The sequence below is a fragment of the Anoplophora glabripennis genome, unplaced genomic scaffold (genome assembly GCF_000390285.2).
Source record: "Anoplophora glabripennis isolate ALB-LARVAE unplaced genomic scaffold, Agla_2.0 scaffold713, whole genome shotgun sequence".
Classification (NCBI taxonomy): domain Eukaryota; kingdom Metazoa; phylum Arthropoda; class Insecta; order Coleoptera; family Cerambycidae; genus Anoplophora; species Anoplophora glabripennis.
The window spans coordinates 93,524-121,060 of NW_019416804.1; the positions used below are offsets into that span (position 1 = coordinate 93,524).

Genomic DNA, 27,537 nt, shown 5'->3' on the forward strand with positions numbered 1-27,537 from the left:
CCTTTTTCAAGACGTAATGACGTAAACTACTGTTCTAAACAGATTAAAATCACTAAATCACTAGTCAAAGAATTTCTTAATTAAGAAACGAAGAAAAATTTAAAAATATTTTTAATTATGCGAAAAATAGTACTGGACCAAGTAAACGGGGCAAAATTTGGGACAAATTAGAAATATTTTCGAAATATATTTCCCCTTAATTAAGTACCTACTCGTTTTGGGAATTTACATGATTTAAATTTTTTTGCTTTAATAGATTTCTCAAAATTTCCCGAATATACAATCAAATTTCCCGAAAAATCGTTTGAATGTTTATTTCAAATGCATCCAAACGTTTTTGAAATAGATAGGTTGAAAAACGAACTTAATATTTTTTACAGAGACGAACAATTTCGGAATTTAGAAGTTCAAAAAACGATAGAAATATTATACAAGGAATTTAAGATGGTATTTTCAGAAACATACAAATTGTTTTGCCCAGTGTTAACAATTCCTGCAACAAGTGTCTCGGTAGAAAGAAACTTTTTGTGTCTTAAGCGCATTAAGACTTAGAAATACGATGACAAAAGAGCGATTAAACAACTTACCAGTGATAACGATAGAAAAAGAACTATTGCAAAGTGCCAATCCACAATTTTATAAAGTCATAAGTAAATTTGCAAATTTAAAAAACGGACGAATAAACCTGTTTTATTTTTATAATACAGGTTTATTCGTCTGTTTTTTACATTGACTATGTTTTTATAAATATTTTGTTAGAAGTGGAGACAAATGAAAAGCTGGGGGCGTTGTTTTATATGTAAACAGATAAGTTGGCTGGATACCTTATGAAAATGTGTTTTTATATTTTTTCATATTTATAATATTCATAAACCAAGTAGGGACCACTTTGTTGATTATTAGGTAAATATATCACTTTGTTTTTTTTCCGTTAATGCATTTTATTATAAAAACAATTTTTAAAGTTCCGATATTATTATAAATAATACAATTTTTTAATTTAAGGTTATAGTAGGGCTATTGGCCTTTGCCAATAGCCCTACAAGATCTTCATCTTCATAATAAAACATTACGTGGAAATTTATTCCTATTTATTATTTGAGAGCGGGTTAATAAAATATCCAAATAGTTGCGTATCATTTTTTATAAAATCTGAATGAAGAATGAATATCCTGCTCCTGAACATCTGTTTTTCTATAATATTGTAATGCAACTAAAAATCTTCTTCCTCGCTCACCAAGTAAAAAAACCACGGGCCCCACCTATTCACAAAGTCACGAGCCACCACTGGAAACCTGAGTATTAAAATGAAACTTTCGGTGTGCCAAAATGGCTCCCACGAAACTGTTAATTAAACCAAGAAATTTAAGCTAAAAACTGCCGAAATTATCCCTACATTAACATAAATTAAACATTAACAACTTTTATCAAAAGTTATATCGTTTATATAGAGAGCAAGCGCCTACTTATGTTTAATTAGGGTTTTAATTTTGAATAATTTAGGGGGATAATTAAAATTGACTGGAGTACGGTTTGAGCTCAACTTTGCCAACTCCCACCCGAAGTTTCTCCTCCACTTGAACAGTGGCGACACATCAGGGACTGCAGGACCAAAATAATTTAAAAAAAAATTGTTGCCATGAATGAACTCATTCGATAAGAAACATAAATTTATTTAATAATTCACACATTAATTCTTTCACGCCTAAGAAAATGGTTGGTGTGATGAAAGCAACAAAGGACTCTCAAGATCTGTATCAAAAGGACATGTTGAATTTATATCCTAGGCATACTGTTAACATTGACGTACAGGGTAATGTTAATGAATTATAATTTGATATTTATTAAATAAATAATGATGAGGCAGAAAAAAAACTGTGACAAATCGGAATTGTTATAAATAGATACACATAATATTTACATTTAACCAGCTCGACCAATTTTTATACCGACGCTCGATGGTCTACCGGTCCAATATAAATACATTGCCACAAGCCGCCACTGTACTTGAAGCATTAAACCGGTGCCCGAGTCGCGTGGAAAAATCGGGAAGGTGGTGCGCCAATGGTCGGGTCCCCCGTGGCAATCTGCGAACTAAGTCTATCTGCCATTAAATTTGCATCGAGTTAAGTGTTCCTCCTCAAAAGAGAACTCCTTGAGCGGAAGAAAACTTCAGACTTCCGCAATATTCCCTAAGAAGCTTAGTCAGCCCCGTTTAAGTGCCCGATATTGCTACATGATCAGCAAACAGCGTTAGAGAGAGAGATAAGAGCGCTGGCTCTTAAAAAATATCTGCGGAGATTTCAGGAGAGCTACTTACAGTTCCTTTTTTGCCTTCCGCCGCAAGCGGATCTAATAATAAGCAACGTATAATACCTTGATAATTAGATCTGTTTATTGTTTATGTTTTTCAGTACAAAATATAATTAACAGAAATACATAAAAAATGTGAATTGTCTTAATAGTTATTATTTATTAGATCAGATCGATCAGAACCTGGTATGCCATTGTCAATAGTCATTTGGTGTTGAGAAATTCTGAAAAAATTTATGTAAAATATTACTACTTATGTGTTAAGTGCGAATAAGTAGTCATTATTACTGAAGCAATTTTTTCAATTAAATTAACAGCTATATGAAAAGAAACCTTTTTGGAATAATAGTCTTTTTCATCATTCCAGTTTATGGGCCAGGGAAAAGAGCTGGGAAATTACCATTTCGCGACTGCTGAAGCTGAATTTAGCACTATAGATGCTAAATATTATGTACAATAACATATTAGTTTCCACAGTCATAAAAATGGGGGGGAAGATTGTTTACAGGCTGGTTAATTGTATAATGTTTACGTCAATTCACATTTTTCGCTTATAACTTTTTTCCGTTCATTTCCACGAGAAAATAGTAAAGTACTTTTTTTCGTCTTCAAAAAACCTACAAAACTAGCCTTCAAGCGTCAAAAAATATTTATTAGATCAAAAGTTATAAACAGAAGAAGTTTATTTATGACTTTTGAATTAAACATTTATAAACTGCGTAGTTATTACCAGAATGTTTTGGCATCGCATCCTCTCATTCCTTATCACTGTCTAATAACTCACACGAAATCTGGAATTGGTAAGTTGAATAGTTTACAAGTTATGGCCTTATAAAAAAAGTAACTAATTATTAGTCTGGACGATCCCGAGCATCTTCCACAATGCCCTGATTTTTTTCATTGTAGATTTCATAATAATACATTGAAATCTGTATTTTTTTTTTAAATTTCAAATTTACAACCTAGAATTTTTTTTTATTTTTTAGCCTTAGCTACAAAATGAAATATACGACGCACGCGTGTTATATAGTTATATATTATTACATATTCGGAAAGTTTATGAAAAAAGCTTTAAGTTAAAAAAAAATCGTCAAGATTCGTTGAAAAACAACGAAGTTACAGACTGTCAAAGTTGACGGCCTATTGTTAAACAAATTAGGTTGGTAGCGGCAAAAAAAAATACTGTCATAACCGGCGACCCGAGTACTTTCCCAGATAAAAATATTTTATTTGTGGAAGTATGTTAAGTGCATAAAAACATTGTCAAAAGTCAGTGTGTCGCTTGATTTTCGGCGAGCCGTGACGCGGCGGAAGGGTGGGGGAAGCGAACGACAGCGAGTCCGAAGAAAATGACGATAATATTCATAGTCTTGCCGTTAAAAAAGCGAAATTCGCTTGAAAATAATATATTTGACAGTCTGTAACTCCGTTGTTTTTCAACGAATCTTGACAATTTTTTTTTAACTTAAAGCTCTTTTCATAACCTTTCCGAATATGTAATAATATATAACTATACCACGCGCGTGCGTCGTATATTTCATTTTGCAACTACGGCTAAAAAATAAAAATCTTTCTAGATAGCAAACTTGTTTTAAAAAAATGATACATTTCAATGTATTATTATGAAATTAGTTAATTTGTTTATAAGGCCATAACTTTTAAACTATTCAACTTACCGATTCCAGATTTCGTGTGAGTTATTAGACAGTGATAAGGAATGAGAGGATGCGATGCCAAAACGTTCTGGTAATAATAACGCAGTTTATAAATGTTTCATTCAAAAGTCATAAATAAACTTCTTCTGTTTATAACTTTTGATCTCATCAATATTTTTTGACGCTCGAGGGCTAGTTTTGTAGGTCTTTTCAAGACGAAAAAAAGTACTCTAATGTTTTCTTATGGAAATGACGGAAAAAAGCGAAAAACGTGAATTGACGTAAAAATTATACAATTAACCAGCCTGTATCTTCCCCCCATTTTTATGACTGTGGAAACTAATATGTTAAGTACATAATCTACAGTGGTAAATTAAGCTTGCCGAAACAAAAAATCGCATCCAACTCCATATTTCCTAAATAAAGAAAAAAAAATGAAAACCGTGCCACAAATAATATCTTCACATAATAACATCAAAGGATGTCAACTATCAGCGCAATAAATTTTTTTAAAGTCTACCAAAGAAGAGTTATTTTTCCAGTTTCAATGAAATCGTGAAGATTTCTTTAAAATAATGAAAGGCATCAATTGAGATCTTAAATTTTACATAGGTTGAGGTACCCAGATGAGATTTTCAAATTTTTACCACGGGATAAACTACAAAGGTACATACATCAATCACAGCTTCCCATTACTTGTTACAGACATACTCATTAAAAAAAAGGTTGGAAACCACTGGTCTAAAATCTAAAGAATCAGTTCCAAATCAATAAATAGATTTTGACGTAAGAAAATAATATTTCATATCTGGAAAATACAAATTTTCCCTAGACGTATTTTAAAAAGGGTCCATTCTTTTTCATATTAATTATTTTTTTACAGAAGCCTTAATTTGAATTTAAAATTAGACATGTCCCATATTTCAGAAAGCGTCAATAATTGGTCAATTTTAATTCAAAAAGTGTAAATTCATTTTAGTCAAATTAGTCAATTCGTGTCTAAAACGTCATATCCAAATAATATGTGCCTGTAATCAATTGCTACAGATTCTATTAAATTTGAGTATCCAGGAAATGTTGGTCCAATAAATATTTGCTTGTAAAGGTGACTGTCTTTAAGAAGGATATAAAATTTTGGTCGCTGGATTCATAACTCCAAAAAATAGATTTAAAGTCTAATCCATTATCAACATCCAAACGTAAAATAATATCAAAGGTCAAAGCTTCTCCTTTTTCTCAATGACAATCAGTTAATGCCAAAAAAAAATTTAATGGAAAGTTGTTGTGATCAGAAAAGAGTTAGACCATTTTAACAATGTGTATTTAATAAGCAGGACTATTTGATGAAAACTCTAAAGTAGTCAAAACCAAAAAATCACAAAAAACTTTGCAAATTACATTTTTTAGCAGCAACCACAGTTCTTCATTATACAATTTTATTATACCGAATTCTAATTTAATATTTTTCATTTATATTTAACGTGGATACAATAGATGTCCATAACCCAAAATTTCACGCAGCAAATAGTGTAGTAAATCTCTTATTGGTGTTTTTTGTTACAGGCTAGGCCTTATGTCACATTTTGGCGCTCTAGCGGCGGCAAGTAGCAGATATGCAGCGCTGTGCGGCACACCGACTGACCCCAGAACATTGCCGTGGTACTGGGGCAGAATACCCTCACAAATTCCTCAGGATAAGCCTAGCCCAAAAGGTAAGCTCCAAACCATTAAAAAATAAGACACATTTGAATGTATAACGTAAAACATTTATTTGAATAACAGAAATGTAAATATAATTATAATATATTGTCAAATGTGAATGCATAATAAATATTTAAATAACGAGCGTTCAAATAAAAACGTGGTCGAAGTTGGCTCTGACACATTGGGCGTAGGGAGTAGCTTATAGCGACCAACTTAACCTCATTTCTCAACAAGCTGTATAGCAGCTGTCAGTTTCAATAACGTTAATGACTATATAACTTTATTTTAAAGAATAATCGTGATAACAATAACAAACAATTAAAGGAGCTGCCTCCTTGTTATAACAATAAATGAAAGCAGCTGCTGAAAGCGTCCTCCTCCTTGTTCCAAGCACTTTTCACACCTGTTCCTCAAAGAATTAAAGACATTTTCTAAGATGCTCGGGGTATTGTTAATTTCACGAATCTTGTCTATAAGTCGAGCCTGCAGATGGTTTAAATCAGGAATAGGCAGTTCAAAAATAGTGTTTTTAAGATAAGGCCACAAAAAGAAATCACACGGCGTAATATCACATGACCTCGGTGGAAATTCATGTTCAGCATTGAGACTTATTAGTCGATTTTGGAAAACTTCCCTCAACATATTCATCGTCTCGCCTGCCGTATGTGCCCTTGCGCCATCTTGTTGAAAGTAAAAGTTTGTAATTTCGTTTTCTTCCAGCTGGTTAACAAAAGGAGCGATAATTTCTTCTCTATACCTTTGCGCAGTAAGAGTACCATTAAAAAAAATAGGTCCATAAATCCTCCTTCGATTGAGAGCACACCAAACTCCAATTTTTTGAGCGTGTAGAGGGCCCTCGACAAAAAAGTTATCTGGTTTTTCAGAATACCACATTCTCATATTCTGTGAGTTTACGTAACCACTTAAATGAAACCAGGCTTCATCAGAAAAAAAGGTGATATTATGAAGTTCACCGTAGTTGTTTAAAAACCATTCACAAAATACAGCCTGTCGCGGAAAATCAACTTCATGAAGTTCTTGCTGACAAGTTAAACGATAGGAGAACAAACGCAAATCTTTTTTTAACACTGTGTGGCAGGTACCGACTGATACTCCCACCATTTGTGATAAAACACGTACAGAAGTTCTTGGCGCATTTTCCATTATTTGTTGGACATTTTCTTTTAATTCTTCAGTCCGCTTTTTAGGTCGGCCGCTTCCTTCTTTTCTTGTTACACTGCCCGTTTCATGAAAAACATTAACACAACGCTGAACTACGCTTTGAAAAATTTTGTACTCAACAACGCCGGGAAATTGATTTTGAAATTCTATGAAACATTCCTCAATAGAATATTTCTAAAGTAGGACTCTATGATAAACACTTTTTGTTCTTGAGAAAACACCATTTTAAACGCTTTTTAAAACGAAAATATTCAAATTGATAGCGGCGATATAGCGCTTTGACAGATGACGTTTAAGTTCATTTGCTATATGCTACGCCCTACGTCCAAATTTTCAGAACCAACTTGACTACGTTTTTATTTGAACGCTCGTTACTAATAAGCCTTTTGGCATTGTTCCAGAGATATCTATGAACATTTTACTTTTACTCTTACCTGTACTACTGTGAACAATGAAATTCTTCGAATCTAAAGTAGTGACACTTTAGTAAGAAGTGTTTACTATTTTCATATTCATTTAAAAAATATTAAAATGTAGGGAATTCCCACATAAAATAATATTTTCTGTAAAATTGTTAAATTAATGGATTTTTTATATACATTTACTTTAATTTAAACACCGAAGTTTTCAGATTTTTTAAGTTCTTTTTTGCATGAGCATTACTGTGCCACTTCTTTAGTGTTACTATTATTATTATTTGTTGTAAAGTAATTGTAAAAGATTATTTATAATTAATCGCTGTCATAAAAAGACAAAAGAACACTATAAAATTTGAAAAAGCTTTGTCAATATGACCAAAATGTGAATGAAAAAGGCATTCTTGATAAAAGTTTTTGCTTGTTTAGAAAATACGAATCACCATGACGAACCTCAATTTTACCTTTACAGGGTGGGTCAGAAACACCAAAATGTTATTTTGCGTAAGAGTAAACATACCTTATTTCGCAAGATACGAAAAAAGGTATTACATACATATAAGAAAATCTTTGACGGTATTTAAAAAAACAACAGAAGTCATTTGTGCCTCCAAATTTTTGTCCAAGTTTACGCAAGTAGTAAGAGAAGTAACTAATAAGAGAATAAACATCATATGATCTCTCTAGCTATAGAAATAGGCAAATAAAGTGTAAACTCTTAGAGCTACTTTTAAAACAAAGTGTCTTTACAGGTTTTGATAACAAAAAATTAATTTTCGAAACGTCAACAATGTGTATTTTGTAATTTGTACTGTTATTTTCAGTGTAAGATTTTTGGTTAGGCAAAATTATTTTCATAAAAAATAACCCTGACTGACACAAGAATTTATTACATTAATTTTCATGTTTTCGGAAGATATTTTACTTTACTTTGAAAAACTAATATACTTTATACAACTTTTACAACACGATAAAAACTCTTTTGTGCGACAATATTTCGAAATTGGTAGGTAATATTTGATTATTATAACAATAACTGAAAAACAAAAAAAAAATAGTTAAAAGGAGAAAGGTGAAGTTCTAACTTAAAAAATTAAAACCTGTAAGATAATTTCCATTTTAATTAGCATTGCTTCAATAGAGTATACAGATCATTTTAAGCAAAATGAAGTTTCTAAAAAAATAATTTTTTTCCTATTGTTTTGTGAATGGAAATAAAGAATAATTTTGCAACCTATATAGGAAAAAACTAAATAGTAATCGAAGAAAACTTTTTTTTTAGAAAACGATGAGGATTAAAGAGTATATTCATTGCAAATAATTTATTTACATTTTTTATTTCAGTAAGATTCAACAACAGTTTCATTTTGTCTTTAACCCCCGAAGAGTTCAATATTGTTTTCGTATATGTAATGTAATGGGCTCATTGAGTATTTTTTTTATTTGCTTAACGGAAAGATATTGCAATTTTAAGGTTCTCTGCAAAAAAATTAGAATTTTATATCGCCTACAAGTCAATCGGTGGGTGTGACATCACCGCATGGGACACCAATGCCGCATGCTTACGTGTGTTGTTAGTCAGTCGGGTAGTCGGGTTTTAGTTGCCTGTTAAATTTCGATTGAGTACGTTAAGATACCGAATTTTGTTAGCAATATGGAAGACACAGAACAGATAAAAATCACAAATATTGTATTGTTCCCTAGTGTGAGAGAACTAGTGTAAACATGCATAAGAAAATAATAATGTCCCCGTAATTCTGTCGTACAGATCTAAAAACAATAGTCTATTAGTCTCTACTTTGATTTGTTTTTTTTTAATATATTTTATAGTTTATTACTNTAATAAATACGTTTGTATCCTCTAGAAACACTATACACTTGTATTTTCCATTGTTGATTCTTTTTGTGAATGTTATACAAATACCTATAGGTACTAAGTATTTAATAAATACTCGTAAAAATGCATAATAAATATTATATTATTAGATACTATATCTATAAGATATAAGGTAGATCTTATGTAGTTTCCATGTGAATAAAAATGGTAATAAGAATTTTGTATTTTGATTAGGCAAATCTTTGAAACCTGTGACAGAAACGGTTTAGTCCAATTAAATTAGACCTGAAATCCTTATTCTTATTTACTATTCTTATTGTACAAAAACATCAAATCTTTCGCTAAAAACGTAATTTAAAGAAGTTTTACACGTTATTGAAACGGAACCTTTGCATTTTCACTCCTCTCAACTCAGCACTGATAAAGTCGTGGTTTCTATTAAAAAAATCCATAACCATTAAAGCAAATGGCAAATTAGAAGAATCAAATTTACAAAATTTGCTTCCATTTTCTAAATTTAATATGCACAAACGCTAAAACATTTTGTAGATGCAAAAACTCTGGAAGTAGCGCCAAGCCGGCTGACCGTCCCATGCGGTGACGTCATTGCATTGCCACGGCTGAGACAAATATTCGCATTTTAAAAATCATATAGCTTGAAAACCGCTCAACGGATTGAGTTAAAATTTTCAAGATCGCCTAATCATGAGCAATACTTTGTGAATACAAGATAAGAACGTTTTTAAAAATTTACTGAATGACCTCATTATTTCAAAACTTTTTTAATATTGTGTTCAGAATTCAAGTAATCGTGGATACTCTTTAAACAATTATTCAGTATCTTTTCTGTGACCATACACACCTCTGACCGTAGATACCAAATTTGTAACGCATAACATGAACCATTACTAAATTATAAAAGTAAATAACTTTTAAAGATACAAACTCTCTAATATTGCAAGTGCATCAAATTGCAACTGTTAGTGGAAGGTTTCTCGAACAAACAGAATTGCGTAATCAACTCTAAGCCCTCGAAAAGGCGATTACCAACGGCATATTTTTATTGTTGGGGCGATTTTCCATTCCTCATACTTAGATGTCGACGGTGTTCGAGCAGCATTTCTACGGCTTACGTCGATTAGAACTCAAACTTACCGTAAGGCTTCCGAAACCATTTCGTGCTGTTTAAATACCCTCGAATATACTGCTAAATCTGTCACGGACTTGCCACTTGAGATTATTGGGACGCGCTGCTACGTCAGCGGGAACGACTGCTACTTCGAAATCAATTTCGCTTAATACGGAAGCCTTTTTGGGGCCCCCTTTTTAACTTAGGTGGCGGCGAACAGATTAATCTACGCCGGTAATAATTAAGTTATTTTACCTATCCTCTTCGGTTACGCATTTTAAGAGATTTCCCAAGTAGTATATTAGTGAAACGAATACACTGAAGATGAATTTTTGTATTGGGAGTCATGAAGGCTTGGAAAAATGCAATAAAATTACCAGGGTCGTATTTAAAAGAAATTAAGTTGATGATGGTCCTGGAGAGACGAAACGTTACATATAAAAATTAATTATGCCATTCGATATAGGGCAAAAAATGGCCATGAGAGAGTGTTCTTCTTTTTTCAATATCACCTCAAACAAGGCTGAAATGAAACAAAACGGGATTTCCAAAATTTCGTTTTTTTTTTCAAAAAATTCCAAAAACAAACAAGGTAACCCTGAATTTTTTAGAGGCATAATGTTGGTCTCCTGATTACGCAACTTTGCCTCAATTTAAGCTACTTCGTATCCCTTACCGTCTCTGACACCCCTGTAGTGGGAACCGAATTTGTAACAGCCTGTATATATACAAGGTGGCTCTTAATGTTCTTAAAATAAAGGTAGTGGTTCCTCAGTGATTTCTAAAAAAAAGTTGTAGAGGACATACGTCCTACGCAGTCTAGTTTCCGAGTAACAAGGCAATGAAATGTAATAAACTCTAATATAATATTTCTGCATAGTAACGAATAGCGTTATCACAATCGCTAATTATTTAAAACTGTCGTTTGTCATTTATTTATCAGCTATTGTTTTCGCCGCTCGTCAGCTACATCATTAGTTAATTGTTTATGGGGCTGATATATCACGAATAGTTTCAGAGAGGCAGGATATTCCAGTAAAAACCGTAAAAACGTCGATAAAACAATTAATTACCGATGGTTTTAATTACTTTGTCGTATACATAGCGGTATACGAATAAAGTGAGCTCTTGGAAAATATTACGAGGTGTTCCAAACAATTTTTGAGGGTTATTAGAAAAGGTTGTTGTTGTAGACAGATCTCTTTAATGTTACAGAGGTTCCTCACCGTCTCAAATAAAACTATTGACAGCTCACTGCTTCAGTTTAACAATGAGTATTTGTCAAGAATTCAGCAACTTTGCGCTGCATATCTTTTAAACCCAATTTTAGGAACAGTTTTCCAAAATTTTATTGTTTGATACTCATTTGCGAAGTCACCTGTGCTTCCAATATCATTCCATTTAAATATAAAAGTGAGCCTTCACAATTTAGAATCAAAAATCAATATATTGGAGTTTTTACTACTACTACTGCTGCTACTGCTACTAGTATGCTCTTTGAAAAATTGGTTGATGTTCAAATTAGCAAAACTCACGACTTTCGCACTGTTAAATATTTTTTAGTGTTTTTTCGACAATATTTTGACATCATTTTGATAATCTAACAACGTATTGTCGGTTGCCAAGTTCGGCTTGGTGATTTACTTTAGGAAGTTTGCCTAAAACTATCTGCGTAGGCTGGAAACTCGTATTACAAGATTGCTAGGTAACCGCTGACCTCCGTCGATGGCAGTTAAGACGCAAATCGTCGTGAACCCTCATGTTGGAACATGAATGAGAAAGCTAACGTATTTATAGATCGACAAATATAAATAATCGTTCATATCCATAAAAATTGTTGTCGTTTCAAAATTTCATTCCTCAAAATTTGGTAAACAGATACAAACACTTATTAACAAAAATACAGTCAAAATTTAAAGCGTAGCCGTGTAGAAAATACTAAAGAACAAATGGAGGCCTACTTCGAGCGCCTAAAAGTATCATTAGTGACTCAAAAATGTCTTCTTAGACAAAATATCCCGAAAAATGTATGAATTCCACTAAAAGCGCAATTCCTATCATTTCCATCTGTTTGCAGGGATTGGGACTGGAGATTATTTACCTTTGTATACGGTGTATAAAGCAGAAGGCTTTATGACAGATGGGGACAGGTCCTCCTACATTTTAACAGAACAAAATTGGGATGGTTCGATTCTGTGGCCTTCCAGTATTGGTTTAAAAAAGTTGTAATTCCTTGGGCTAAGAGAGATACAGAACCTAAAGTTTTAATCGGTGACAATCTGTCGTCGTACATAAACATACCAATATTGCAAGTATGTCAACTATTAAACATTAGGTTTGTCCCTTTACCACATAATTCAACTCAGCTCTCGATGTTAGCCTTTGGCAGTCTATTTTAACCAATGTCAAAACAAGACAACCTAATATAAATTGTGTAGAAAAAAAGCATATTTCTTCAGTTGTTAATAAAATTAATGAATAAAATCAATCCAAACTTTAAGAAGAATAGAACAAAATGGTTTTCATACAACAGGAATATTTCCATTGAACTCGTACGAACTCTTGAAAAAAAATACCCGAGGAACGATTTAAAACAAGAGTCAGCGACGCTGTATTGACTTTCCTTAAAAACAAAAAGGATTCTAAAGAAGAAACTTCAGATAGACCATCGGTACTTTCCTACCCTGTATAGAGAATATATTTTAATATGTATGTATACTGAAAGCGTTTGCCGTTAAGTTTAGTTATTGAACTCTTATTGTGTAAAATTCATTGGCGCTTTAGAATTTGCTGTCAAAAGTCAATTTTTCCAGTGGCGTAAAATTTAGGGGGGGAAAACCCTTACGATACCTTAAAATCTCCACCACTGGCACGTCCAATGAATTCGAGAAGGGTGCGAAAAAGTAGCTATTAATAGTGGTAATGTGTGTACAAAAGCTCAGTCCTGTAGTTCAAACGATTCCTAAGATATTGGCGAAAAACTAAAAAAAAAATTAAGTTTTGACATCGTGTATCTCGAAAACGAAAGCTCGGAGAGAAAAGTGGAAGAGGAAAAAAATGTTTCTTTTTTCAAGAGGAATTTACAGTTTTCCGTTGCGACACTTATTTAGGAACACCCTGTATATTTTGGCTCTGGATGACATGATATCTGAGTTTTAGACCATGTTCATATTTTCATAGATAAAAATCTCAGGGATTTAAGTCAGGGAATCGCAAAGGCCATAAAACTATTTCATTCTATCCACCTGGGAATGTATCATTTAAATAATCCTTGAAATGTATGTATGTATGTACGTCGGAGGGTGGTGGAATTGTTTTTTCCACCGCAGCACTTAGGCCTTATTAGGCCCCTTGTACACCCTCCTTCATTACTCGAGTACTTTTCTTCAAACCATCCTATTTATATACTTCTGGTAAAACTAAAATTATGTTCTTCTTTTCTCAATATCACCTCAAATAAGGCTGAAATTAAACAATAACTAATCATGTTAGCCTTGATTTTTTTAGAGGCATAGTGTTGGTCCCCTGATTACGCAACTTTGCCCCCATTTAAGCTACTTCGTACCGTTTCCGAGTTCCATGTAGTGAGAAGCGAATTTGTAACAGCCTGTAAATTGAGGTCTTCAGCAGGTTTGTTCTGTTTTAAAGCGAATCGATCACCAGAGAGCACGGCGGCCGTTTCGGCGAAGTCAACGTCTTCCTGCATCTCGATGCTAACAGCCAGTGCCATTTACAAGACGTCCTAAGTACACAGAATGTAAATCTTAGCCGAAGTGGAGACCCCCGGCATAATCCGGACATCCAGCTGCATAATTTGACAAATAGCCGGCCGTTGCGAGGTCGCAGCCGGTTCGGTTCGAAAATCGTCGGCTATCTCTTAAGCTCGCCAGGAACTGAAACTAATAGTTTCTAATCTGCAGCCGCGGACTCGGCCTCTAAAATGATTTATGCGGTATTGTCTGGGATGTCGGCGTTCCCTTGCGATAGGACGGAAAATGGATGGGCAGTTGGGCAAGTGATACGTTACTTTCTTGTAGAATCAAAGTCGTTCAATTTGTATCTGTTTCTTCAGATGTGGTTACATTGCTGTTTAACTTACAAAAAGAAAATTAGACGCATTACGGAGCATGCGATATTTATTATCGAAAAGTTGAATGTGCAATAGTTGAGGAAGATATCAAATATTATCAAGACAATAACTTTTTTAATAACATTAATAACAATAACGACGACGAGGATGACGGAATGACGAGGAGGATGATGAAGAGGATGATGACGACGAGAACAATGACGTGGAGGACGACGACAAGGACGATGACAAGAACGACGATGACAACGAGGACGACGGCGATGCAGCGTTAAAATCAATCAACTCTACTACTACTATACTACTATAACGTGTAACATTCACTATTTATACAGCGTGAATGTCACCAACACTGCTCATGTACAACAATTAACAGCTTCTTGAGATCTTGATATAAAATTCAACTTTGTTTTTAAACGTAGTTAGTTTGTTTCCGCCTGTATACTGTTGTATTGTTGATACATCATGAAAATCTTTGTTACACTCTACAACTAGTTAAAGAACACTGATTCAATGAACTATATTCTATAAATGTTTGCTACTAGGTACCTGTTTATGAACCTACAGGCACTTTATTAAACGAAATGTAAATCTGTTTGAATCATACTAATATCTTTGGTTGCATATAATTTAACTGTACTACCTTTTAATGTATTATTTCTTTTTATTATGATTTAATTGTAAACGAATCTGATGCACATTTGTTTGATGTCAAATATTGAAGGTTATTTATTTGTTTCTGTCATATCTCGAGCAAAGAACTCGATTAAGTAGACTGAATTATATGTACTTTGGACCTAGGTTAAGGTTAATAGAACCTGTTCAGTGGTGATAAAAAAGCAGTTGCCCAGGCCGAAAATTATTTTATTTGAACGACCAATCATAACGGTTGGGTTTCTATGAGATTTAATTTAATAAAATCCACGTCAGAGCGATTCGAAGCCCTCTTTAATTTTGCAACTGGTAAAGTCACAAGCTCGTGTGTGATTATAAATTTAAACCGAAAGCTTACCTCAATTTAATCACCAGTGAATAATGAAATCCATCATATAAGGTAATTTACCAAATATTTAAATTTCTAGNGTTTACTAAAACATCTGTGCCTCTAAAGTTTAAATTTAAACTGACCACTTCCACAGCCGTATCAGAATCCATCATTTTGCTGAACGATTTTTATCCTCATTCAAACAAAATGTCAAAAAGAAAAAGGTTAAGTTACCGGCTGACAATACTAGTTGAATATACCAACAGAATATTCAGCTGAAGGGTGAAGAGTTCAGTCATTTGATCTAAACTTGTGACGTCACATAGTAGTTTAAATGACTGACTATTCTCGCAAAAACGTAATATTCACTCATACTACACATACTACAACATACGACTTCACTCGCGAAAAAAAGCCTAAGTATTTTGTGACATTTATGCACTTTAAACAACGAACATTCAATTATATTTTTCAACGACTACTTGATCCTTCCACCGCTAATATGGTTTTTAGGTGGTATTTCTTTGGAGACTCTTTAGGCTGATATTGCTTATAACTTTTAAATGGGAAGTAATACAGAAAAATTTCTCTAATAAAAAAAATTATTAGAAAAAAGAGAGCTTTGTAACAGGAAAAAAATTTGGTTTGGTATGTTTCTGGAAAAAATATAATTGATGACGTCATTAGTCGTTTCTGTCGAATCCCAAAAATAATACATACCTCATCCCATTTAACGCCACGTGTCCCAAATTTTATTTAAATTTTTTGTATCCTCACAGTATCGAGTTTTAGACACCCTGTACACCATGTGCCCATATGTTTGCAAAACTGTCATCTTCTCAACTTATCGCACAAGATAATTCCGTATACTGCAACGTAATTTTTTGGAACGCTTCTTCATGCATATTCACCGCATTCTAATGAGAACAAATTCATTAATAACACCTCCATTCCTGAAAAGCGAGCCACCGCCGCCACGTCCCGCGCTCGCAAAACATGTATTATCCGCTCGGAACGGATTCGCATGTGGGGCATACACGTGCCAGCTTTAAATGGTTACAAATGACCCCATTAGTCGTGAATGTCCCACTAGATGATATCTTCGGCGGAATTAACGGTACTTGTGGGGTGGCGAATGTATAAATTACTCTTTTATTAAAATTCAGTTCAGTGCGGCCCACTCGCCTAAACGTTTTGTCCATTTTCTTAATTAGTCCGCAGCACTTATCTCGCTTTTCGGAATTACATGCATATTTAGTTTTCAGTGGAAACGGTTTATTTGAATAAAATGAAGTGGGCGTTGCTCCCTGTGGATTTCAACTTGCCATCTGCCTGTAATGATCGATATTTTTTCCAACCGAAACTCGACATTTATCGCCCATTAGCGGGGTGTCACGGAAATGGTAGGAACCAGTATATTGGGTGCTAGTTTCTCACAACTTTGAAAAAATTGCAACTCAAACGTGTAAAAAGTTAATGTTTCTGCACTAGTTGCTCGCTATACTTTTTTATAGTCATTCTTTATCACGTGTACAGATATGATAGTGCCTACTGACATTGTACAGCGTCTTCATAAATGCCCAAGCCCCACGTGACCCCGACTCTTAGGCAACAACGGAGTCAATGATTAACACAAAATTCCCTAAAGGCAGAAAATGAGTCCAGTGAAGTCATTTTACAATTCCTTACAAACTATGAATTGTAATCTACAAAATATGTACCTTTTACAATAGAAAAAAATCATTCTCTACATTTTTACTTACAAAATAACCATACCCCAAAGATATTTGGGCTTTTTATCCCATTCTACATTGAAAAATATGTTTTGGTTGAAGGTTATTCTTTAAAAACTGTGGGCTCTTTTATAATCCACTTTCATTCAAAGGTAATGAAAATAATGTTAATAAAATACAAAAGGTTTGTTTTATTTTTTTTTTTTTCAATATTTAAATATAAATTATAAGTATATTATATTATACTTTTGATATGGCCGAACAGATAAAAATCTAAAAGTGTGAGAGCTTCGAGCGAGCCACAAACCCCTAGTAATCTATCTATCACCATAAAATTCCTGAAGATAGTTTCTGCTGCAATATGTGTGTATATCTTGTTAAAAATACCCATGCTGCAGTTAGTTCATCGTCATGTCTTAATTCCAGGGTTTGTTGTAAAATATCGTTCTCCATTTATTACTTCTCGGAAAAAAAATTGGGCCTATTATCGTTCTTTTTGAAACTGCTATACAGGGTGTCTCATAATTAGCTGCCAACCCTGAACAGGCCGATTCTATGATCAAAACTAAGTAAAAAAGTTCATATGAACATGGGTCCGGAAATGCTTCCTAAGGGCACAGGGACCCATTGAAGAGGGAGGAATGGAAATCATTTTTTTGCAATATCTGTCAATCGCGTTGTGATAAATGAATGAAATTTGGTATACACAGCTAAATTTTGATGAGCAATTTGATGGACTAATCCATTTATTTCCACAAGGTCCATTGGGGTGGGTACGGGGGGAGGGCTTTGGTACTTTGCGTGTGTAACTTTTTCATCTTTGACTTTTTAACAAATTAGACAGCAAATTCCGTTTTCCCGAACTGTTTTACGTTAAAAAGGTACTGTTGTTTCAAATAGTTATCTTTAACGGTTTCTGAGAAAATCGCTCTTGAATTAATCCCACTTTGGTCAATTTCATAGTAATTTAAACAAAAAAAATTTTAATTTTAATAAAAAAATAATAAAAAATTAAATTAAATAAAAATTAATTCTTTAAATGGAAAGGAGAGGAAAGGAAAATTATTATTATTATTTTTTGCAGCTCCCCCAATTATATTTTTGGCAAATAATGATCGGTGATACCCACACCTCCTACCACTGGTAGGTTTATAAAGCTGGTAATTTTTTACTTCATACCTACTGCCAATACTGTGTATACCAAATTTGGTTAAATTATCTCAAGAGGTTTATAAATTAAAAATTAACTTTTTTTTAATTTTTGACACAAAAATACGCCCCTGGATTTTTTACCTCTACTTAAGAAAGACATATGTATTTTGTAGGGGAGGCAAAACGTTTTTAATTTTGTAGGTTTACCCATAGATTTAAGAAATGTATATATTTCTTAGTTATTTATAATTTTTTTAATAAGCTTTTCTTGTATTAAAAAGATTTTATTGAAAGTATTTCTACAAAAACTTAAATCATTTTGTAACTACAATTTATATTTCCTTCATTCTCTCTTTTATCTTGTTCCTTCCCCCTTGATCTGCGTTCCGTGTACCACTACGAAAATGTGCCATCAAAGTAAATGCGTCTTGTTCCGATGTAAACGGCATTTTTACACAAATCTACAAAAAATAACAAAGTAAAAAATCCTTAAAATATTCATTTAACTTATGGAAAAAACGTCGAATTTTTGGACTTCTGAAAAGAACAATTTTTTTTTTCAACTCAACAGATAATGATTAATTTGTAGAAAAGCACAAAAACACTGGTAAACTCTGCCAAATTGTACAAACATAACACAAAAAACTACGAACCCCTCTGGATTGACACTTCATCTGGGGTCTTAAGTTGGTAATTTTTTCTTAGTAATTTCCAACCAATGAAAAAATCAAATTTACTGAGCGCCAAAACAAATCTGGTCACGTGGGGCTTTTATGAAGGCACTATATTATCGAATACCAGTACTTAGCTTCGACTACAATTGTGATTTTGTTTTCAGGTGGCTCGACGAACGACGACCAAAGTCCGCCTACGTCCCCCCGCGACAACCAAACCACCAACAACACGGAAAGTCGATCCTCCAGACCGTCGTCCCCGTCGGACCACCAGAGATCGCCCACGTGTAGCCCACACCAGCCCAACACGTTACCTTCATCCCATCCCGCTTTCCTAGACCAGAACTACCTGAACATGCGTTCCAAAAGCCCCTTCAGGGAGTCCGACAACATGGTAATCGACGAGGAAGTCGACGACGAAGAGAGCGACTACGACAACGACAAAGATAAGAAAGTCCAGAGCTCCAGCATGAGCCCCGGCAACTCCTTGTCTAACAAGAGGAAAAAGAAAACGAGGACCGTCTTCTCCAGATCGCAAGTGTTCCAGTTGGAATCAACCTTCGACATGAAGAGGTACCTATCCTCTTCGGAAAGAGCGGGATTGGCGGCTAGTCTTCACCTAACGGAAACCCAAGTGAAAATATGGTTCCAGAACAGGAGGAACAAATGGAAAAGGCAACTGGCCGCCGAACTGGAAGCTGCGAATATGGCTCACGCCGCCCAGAGGTTGGTCAGGGTGCCGATCTTGTACCACGAATCAGCCAACTCCTCTATACGCCACCCCTTCGAACAAAACCACCCGCTAGGACTCCATCATCCTCTAGACGGCAGCAGAGAAGCCGGAAGTGCGGGTAACAGCTCCGTGGTGACGTCCACAGGGTATCCGAGTTCCCTGTACTATCACCACCAAGCGGCCGTGGCGGCGGCGGTTCATAGTTTGCCCTCGAGTCCCGTCAGTAGACCGCCAATGTCGGGGTTGGTATGAACGGGGGGCAGCCTTCAGGATGGGTTCTCGTGCAAAAACAACTGAATGAATGTCCTTCAGGATATTTTTTATAACGTAAAGTAAAAGTCAAATAGTAATCCGCAGCGGCAACGGTAAGAAAATCTGATAAAAGGTAGCAGTTTGTACAGTGTACCAGAAAGGTTGTTGTATTAGGCTGATGCGTAGCGTTTTTTTTTAGTGAATTCAAATAATATATACATCCATGGCTTGGTTAACTGTGTATCTACATATCTCGATTTCTCCTTGCGTTTGGTAACTTTCAGATGTAAATCTTTTGGACCTCTCTTTTCCTCCCTAAGGTGTCTTCCTTTCTTTTCTTGCCACCAATTGTTGTTATTGTTATTAACATATTTCGCATTTTCGATTATGGCATTGTATATTCATACTCACATCTTTATTTGTTCTTCTAACCCATTCTTCTGTTCTCTTTTCTCCAATGATTTTTCTATCCTATGCCTCCAATCTCATATGTTCCACTTTGTTTGGGGCCCATATTTTACTGGCATATCTAACAATTGGACATACAGGGATTTATACATCCTGATCTTTGTCTAAGTATATTATTTTTCAATTCTCCTTGTCGGATTGCTGCTCCCTGTTTCCGGACATTGTTCTACCTTCTATTTTCTATCATACTTTTGGTTTTCATGAAAATATAGCACCCAGATATAAACAAAATACATGAACTAATCAAGGACTATTTACGATTGGTTTCCAACTTCATCATTGCAGTAGGTTGACAGAGATAACATCTGATTGAACAAGATCATCAGAGTAGAGCAAATGTGGAATAACCTCCTTTCGTCCTGCATAGTAGCAGCTTTTGTGATGTTAGCAGTTTGAAAGAGAGCGTTATCATATTGTAAAATAACTCGGTAATGTATTATTGATCCATTTTCTTGAATTTCCACCTAAAGTCAACGGAATTGTTGGTAATAAACCGCAGCAGAAATGGTTACCTTCCTCGGAAGCAATTCATAGTAGACGATGCTTCTTTCGTCCACCAGAAGCACAACACAGCTTATCGTAGCTTCTGTTAGAGCTAAACCTTTCTTTTTGTTCTTGATGTAGGCATAAAAGCACAATTTTTCGTCATCAATAATAATGTGGTACAAAAGCGGTCGATGCTGTTGATGAATTTTTCAATGATGAGCCAGAAAATAGAGGTGCAAATGTTAACCCGTTAACCCAAACACTATTTTTTTTTACTTTATCCATGTAATGCGAATGTCGTACTATGGTTGACACAGTTCATCATACTGACCAATTCCCAAGTTGATTGAAGTGCATCATGAATTAAAGCAACCAAACGATCATCAGTCAGATGATCTTCTTGGACTTGAAAAACCGTTAAAATGGACCTCTTTCTCCATTGGCGTTGTCTCCGTAAACGACACAAATGGTTTTAGTGTTGGAAGTACCCATTTTTTTGCTTGATACTCCGTTTTTTTCTGCAAAAAGTTCAGAGACTACTATGACTAAATAGTATGACATTAAGACAACTTATGTCTAATAATTGATTTCCAAGGCACTCTTGTTATGGGAACCAAAAACGCTGCGGACTTTGTGAGATCCCAATAACTCGTATATATGCGTACAAAAATCAACGCCTGCTGAGATATAGCCCGTCATCGTGGAACAATATGTTTTAAAACAGTTGTAGCTAGAAACTTACTTGTCGTACTTCTTTTATTATGCCAATGTAATGTATTCCATCGAAATGTAATAACATGACAGACAAGGTGTTATTTTTTTGGAGGGATCTGGGTTCCGACCATATTAACATTTTTTATGGATACGCCTATGGTAAAATATGTAATAAGAGTAGATGTTGAGCTGGTATTTCAAAGGTTTTCCTATTTTATTCAAAATTCGGAGCAGATTTTAGAGAGATGTTAAAAGTAGCGATATGTACAAATAGATATCTCAGTGGGCGTTGACTTTTCTATACGGATACGTAGCTGGTACAAACCTTTCTGAAATACATTGTATAATTTTTTATATGGCCCATGTCAGAGTATCAACTTCTATGTAACCGTTAAGCTAGCCAAATACTTTTTAGTAATAGTTTCCTGTTTTCCGATCAAAAAAAGGTTAGTAGAAAATAAAATATTTGAAAGAATAACCGGATATCTTTTGGTGCCATTTTTAGAATAAGTTTCATTTATTATTTTAATAAATTTGACGAAATCAGTTTAATCAAAATAATTTAACTATGTGAAAGTACCTACATTTTAATGCCGTCATAAAATTATTTTGACCTAAAAAATTTGACTGAAATTTGATACTATCACATCAGACCTAGAACATTTATACTACCAAAGTTTTTCAAAGGTTTTTAGCACCTTTTATCAATTATAATAAATTAAGATAAAGCAAATTATTATTATTTTTAATTTGGGAAATTTGAACTTTATTTCCTTTCTCAAGGTACGTTTCTTCTTCTTGTTCTTCTTTGTCTTGGTATCAATTTTATTATTATTGCAAAATTTGAACAGGGAGAGTGAAACTGTAAAAAAATTGTAACATATCGTGCTATATTATACTGAGATATTAAGATTATTTGACTTTTTCTTCAATCTACATATGTGCAAACATAGAGTATTAATTCTCTCTGTAAATAATCCTTGTATTTATATTATTTATTTTCTGTAGTTATATGTAAATATTTATATTTGTAAGTGGCTACTACAGTTACCCACCATGCCAAAAATTATTAGTTATATGTGTATAATTGTGTAGTAAAAAAAATCGTTGTTAAAGTAAATAAATGGGTAAAAATAACTACCGAAAGTTTTTCGTTGCCAGAACTTCATTCCCCCACTTCAGTTTTTCATGATTAAATTCGCATTAAATTTAGAATGAAATAATTGAATGTTGTCATTAGATCTGGCACAATTGACTAAACACATGCGGATCAGAGTAGCTACAAAGAAATAAAATAAAATGAGCAATAATGATTACAATATCTTTGTTATTGTGAAACACGTTATCGTTATTTGTCTAGTCGAATTAAGTCATAAACCCCAAAAACTAAAAATATCACAAAACTAATTCGAAAGAAGTGACATTAATTTGGAAAACTGCAAATAAGCGGCAAAATTATCTACTTGTCTTTCACTTTTTTTTTACTGTCCATGGAACAGTATCTAGACGACCTATCGGAAAATTTGTTATTTTATGTTGTAGACAATTAAATTACCTACAATTAAGGTACCTAAATTCATATTTCACCAATCTATTAACTGTAAATTAAAGGTCGAACTCGAAAATTGCGCGTTATTATTACCAAAAGCGTTATTTGCAACTAATTGTTTAATTATTACTAAACGTTAATTTTAGAAGTTGATATCGTAGATATCATAAATAAATCGCCCCAGAATCAAGAAAAAGCCGCTCGGGAATTCGCTCCTTTTGTATTAAGTATAGCTTATTTTTATGGTAATTTAAAGACCTACGCCTTTTTGTCCCCAAATTAACTACTTAACATTAACTTTTACCGCGTCTGTTACATGAACTATCAATGTAAAACTTTTTGAAAATGATAGTTCAACTTTTCTTTAATTGTCTCTAAAATCCCGGTCCGATACATCCAATAGTTAATTCATCCATATTTCGAAAAGAACTCGATAATCCTTCAAAAAGTTCCGTGCAAGACGCAGTTACCGCCAAAACTTTGGAAAGATAGTCAAATAGCAGCTAACGACCTACTACGCAGCTCTGAAGGCGCAGAAGGAGAAAACACATTTTCACCAAAGTTTTAAAAATAATTTCTCCCACGAAGCCACAAATGCCGCTAAAAGCTACCAGCTGTATCAGGCGATGCTGGCCGCACCAAATTTTTACGCATGTTTTGAGGATTTTCCGCTATTTGCTAGAAGTCGCAGAAATCTTCACCTCTCTTTCGAATTTTAAAGTCCGAAATATTCGAAACTCAACCTACAAACCGGCCTTAGGGTCACTATTAATCAAAGTAAGTCTCAACACCATAACCTTTAAAGCAGCCTACAATTTTTAGAGGGACATTATTTCAAAATACCATTTCTCCGATTCTATAACGCGGAACATAATACAGGACTCCCTGGGAAGCCTACGTAGTGTGCGTTCGAACATCAGCCCAGGGACCATGCAGTTCAATAACCAGTGCCTTTACACTTCAAATTATTTCAACCATTTGTATTATATACAAATGTTACATTCATTTATTGTTCATTGAACAAAAAATAGCAATGAATCGTACAAATTGTTTAAATTCAAAGTTAAATTTCTCATGAAAAAATTAGGCTGAGCTCAATGCTCCCATTGCTCATGTACAACATACCACCCAGGCTTTATCCCAAGTCCAAGATATCACGTCATTAATCAAGGAAGAGCATCAGCATCGACATTATCTAACACAAGCGTCCATTGAGGATCGTGCGAAGGGGGAGACGCCCGAGCATCTTGGGGAGCAATCTTAAAACCAACGATATTGACCTCCATATTTGATGAAACTTGTGTAAGTACAAATATTGAAGAAAATAGTGATGGTGATTAAGCTCCGATTATAAATACTTCTTATATTTTGTAGTTATAGCTATGCTTTGTATGATTGTTTCTGTCAAATTACACTTTTTTGCCTATGGATTTTATTTTTTTAACTATGTTCTACCAATTCGACGCTACAAGGATGGCTATAATGAAGGCGTCTAATAGTCAACGCCCACTTCGCCCTTCCACAAATAAGAAGTGGATCTTATTTGTGGAAGGGCGAAACGGGCGGTGGCAAAGAGAAACCTTCATTATAGCCATCCTTCTCTATCGCATGGATTTCTATGGCTTACTTTATCGCTCTCACGTAACTTCAGATAGACCATCGGTACTTTCCTACCCTGTATATAATAGCTAACTAATAAATGAATAAAAGTAAAATATATCCAGTAGTCTTGAAAAAAATTAAATTAATTTTGACTTTAAGGGTTGCAACCCCCATTATTCCCTAATTACCGGGGATAGAAATCTGAAATTAAGTGTCAAAATGTTTTAATAATGGTAGGTAATAATTGAAGAAAGAAAAAAAACAATACATAATAAAATAAAACTGATGAGTGCATCTGGAACACAGCATTACTCTAAAAATACAAAAAAAACAAAAACTAATTCATGTAAATATTCTAATAGCTACCATTAGATATAACAACAATTAAATAAACCTGTTCTTAGTTGCAAGAAAAAGCTCAGAAAGAGAACAGTTGAAAATGTCACACCTATTACAAATAGAATTATGATTATAAAAAATCCTGACGTCAATAAAAGTGGTGACTTCAATAAAATATTAGATCTCGCTATAGGAACTAGAAAATAAAGTTGGCTAAGAATTTCTGGACAGTCGACGCCATTACGTAAAAGAGAATGCAAGAATTTAAGTGAATAGTAGCGTCTCCTAAAGTCTAACGAATTAAGACCGAACCGGTTAATATCACACCCTATTTAGGCGGTGGTAATATGTTTCGGTCATAACCACGCTCCGGATATACAGGGTGTTAAACGAAGAGTGTAAAATATTTAAGGAGGTAATAGTATGAACCAAAATAAGAGTCTCATAAACATGGGTCCGCAAAGTAACGGTTGCGGAGATATGAAATGTTTTATGTTTTTTAGCACCTTTTTTATTTTGCAAAAACGTTGTGTATTTTCTTATAATAGTTGGTTGATGTTTAGTGAAATAAGCAGTACGTATTTGACAGTTGTTCTCAGTGCACAAGTTTTCTTTCGCTATGGCAGGTTACTCTAACGCAGAATTAACAGACATGCATTTCATGTATGGTCGTGCTAATGGAAACGCCACCGAAACGCGACGTCTTTATGTTGACGCTTATCCAAATCGGCAGATTCGTTCACAACGCATGTTTGGAAGAATTCACCAAAGATTGCGTGATACCGGCTCCTTGAGCAAACAGTGCCATTTATCCGGAAGACCAAGGTCGGTATCCACTCCTAGAGCAGAAGAAGAAATTCTAGCACTGGTACAGCAGAATCCAGGTACGAGTGTGCGGAGAATATCAGCCGAGGTAGGAATTAGTGGTCCTCTTGTTTGGAGAATCCTTCACGAGCAACTGCTTTATCCATACCATGTGCAACGAGTACAGGCCTTAAATCCAATAAATGATCATCAAGCACGTTTGGTTTTTTGCCGCTGGTTTCTACCTCATGATGCTGAAGACCCTCGTTTTCTTGCAAACATTCTTTTTACTGATGAGGCCGGGTTCACAAGAAATGGAGTGTTTAATTTTCACAATACGCATATTTGGGCCGACGAAAATCCTCATGCTCTAATAGAATCTGGACATCAGGCACGTTTTTCATTAAATATTTGGATGGGTATTGTAGGTGACAGGTTTCTAGGTCCTGTTGTTTTACCAGACCGATTAACATTCGCTGCTTACCTCAACTTTCTGCAGAACACACTGTATGAGTTTTTGGAAGGCATTCCTTTAAATCAGAGGCAACAAATGTGGTTCCAGCATGATGATCCTCCAGCTCATTTTTCCATGGCCGTTAGAGAGCATTTACACCAAACTTTTCCATATAGATGGGTAGGAAGGGCCGGACCTGTTTTATGGCCTCCAAGATCGCCTGATCTGAACCCTCTAGATTTATTAAGACTTTTCTGCTTATTTTGGTTCATACTATTACCTCCTGAAATATTTTACACTCTTTTTTTAACACCCTGTATACCGTCAATGCGATATACAAGATATTTTAGGAATTTTCTCTTTTATGTCTCGATCGATCTAACATGATTATCATAAAAAGGGCTCCAAACGAGCGAGCAATATTCAAGCTTGGATCTCACATAAGCAAAAAAACAAGGTTTTTAGAACCTTAATATCATGGAAATCTCGACCTTGCCTAATTATAAATCCAAGTGCTTTCGTAGAAGCAGATACGGTATGCTCTATGTGGGACGTAAAGCTTAATTCTGAGTCAAAGTGGACTCCCAGGTCCCTAGTTTCATCACAGCGAGCCAACGTATGCGAATCGATTTCATAATTGAATAAAATTTTATTACGTTTACGAGTAAACCTTATCGTTTTGCATTTATTGTTAGGTATTAAGAAATTAAGAGATTTTAGATGAAGAACAATAAAATACAAGGTCGGCTAGGCCCTTTCTTGAGATACCATTCTCTTTTCTACAAAAAAAATGCTTCTCCCTAAAACTACAAGGCTGCTTCTTTGATTCCGCTGCATTATTTTACCCTTGCAGTAAGTGCTTGAAACTCTCTACAATTTCCGAATTTACTTCAACGCAATACTAAACCCTTCACTATTGCCGTAGGTTGCGAAGGATAATCTCTCCAACCTGAAGCACCGTCGTGATGCCAAACACGATGCATACGATCGGCGTTGGACGCAACATGAACACAACGCATTCTCTACGCCGACAAGCAGGCCTTCCAACGCCATTCGGATGTCCACGTCACTCACGCCGTAGCCACCGGCTACGAGCTGCCGAACTAATGAGTGTGTTAAAATCACATCAATCAATGGTCACGTAGCAACCGTGTACTTTGATCCGGGCACCCTTCGGCCCACTCCGGACCCGCTCCCACCATCGTTCGCTCTCTTCTTTCCGCGTCGCGAACATGGCCAATTAACACCGTGTGCGGCGTGCGGACACGG

At 34.7% G+C, this 27,537-nt stretch overlaps 1 protein-coding gene across 1 annotated transcript in view; it reads left to right on the top strand.

The window, feature by feature from the left end:
* The window catches only part of LOC108911433 (homeobox protein Hmx), a 29,770-nt gene extending 9,918 nt beyond the window's left edge, over nucleotides 1–19,852 (top strand). The window contains exons 2-3 of the mRNA XM_018716372.1: nucleotides 5,532–5,680; nucleotides 19,032–19,852. Of these exons, the coding sequence (XP_018571888.1) occupies nucleotides 5,532–5,680; nucleotides 19,032–19,852 (970 nt within the window). The remainder of the gene's footprint in view (nucleotides 1–5,531; nucleotides 5,681–19,031) is intronic.
* Nucleotides 19,853–27,537: the final 7,685 nt, after the last annotated feature.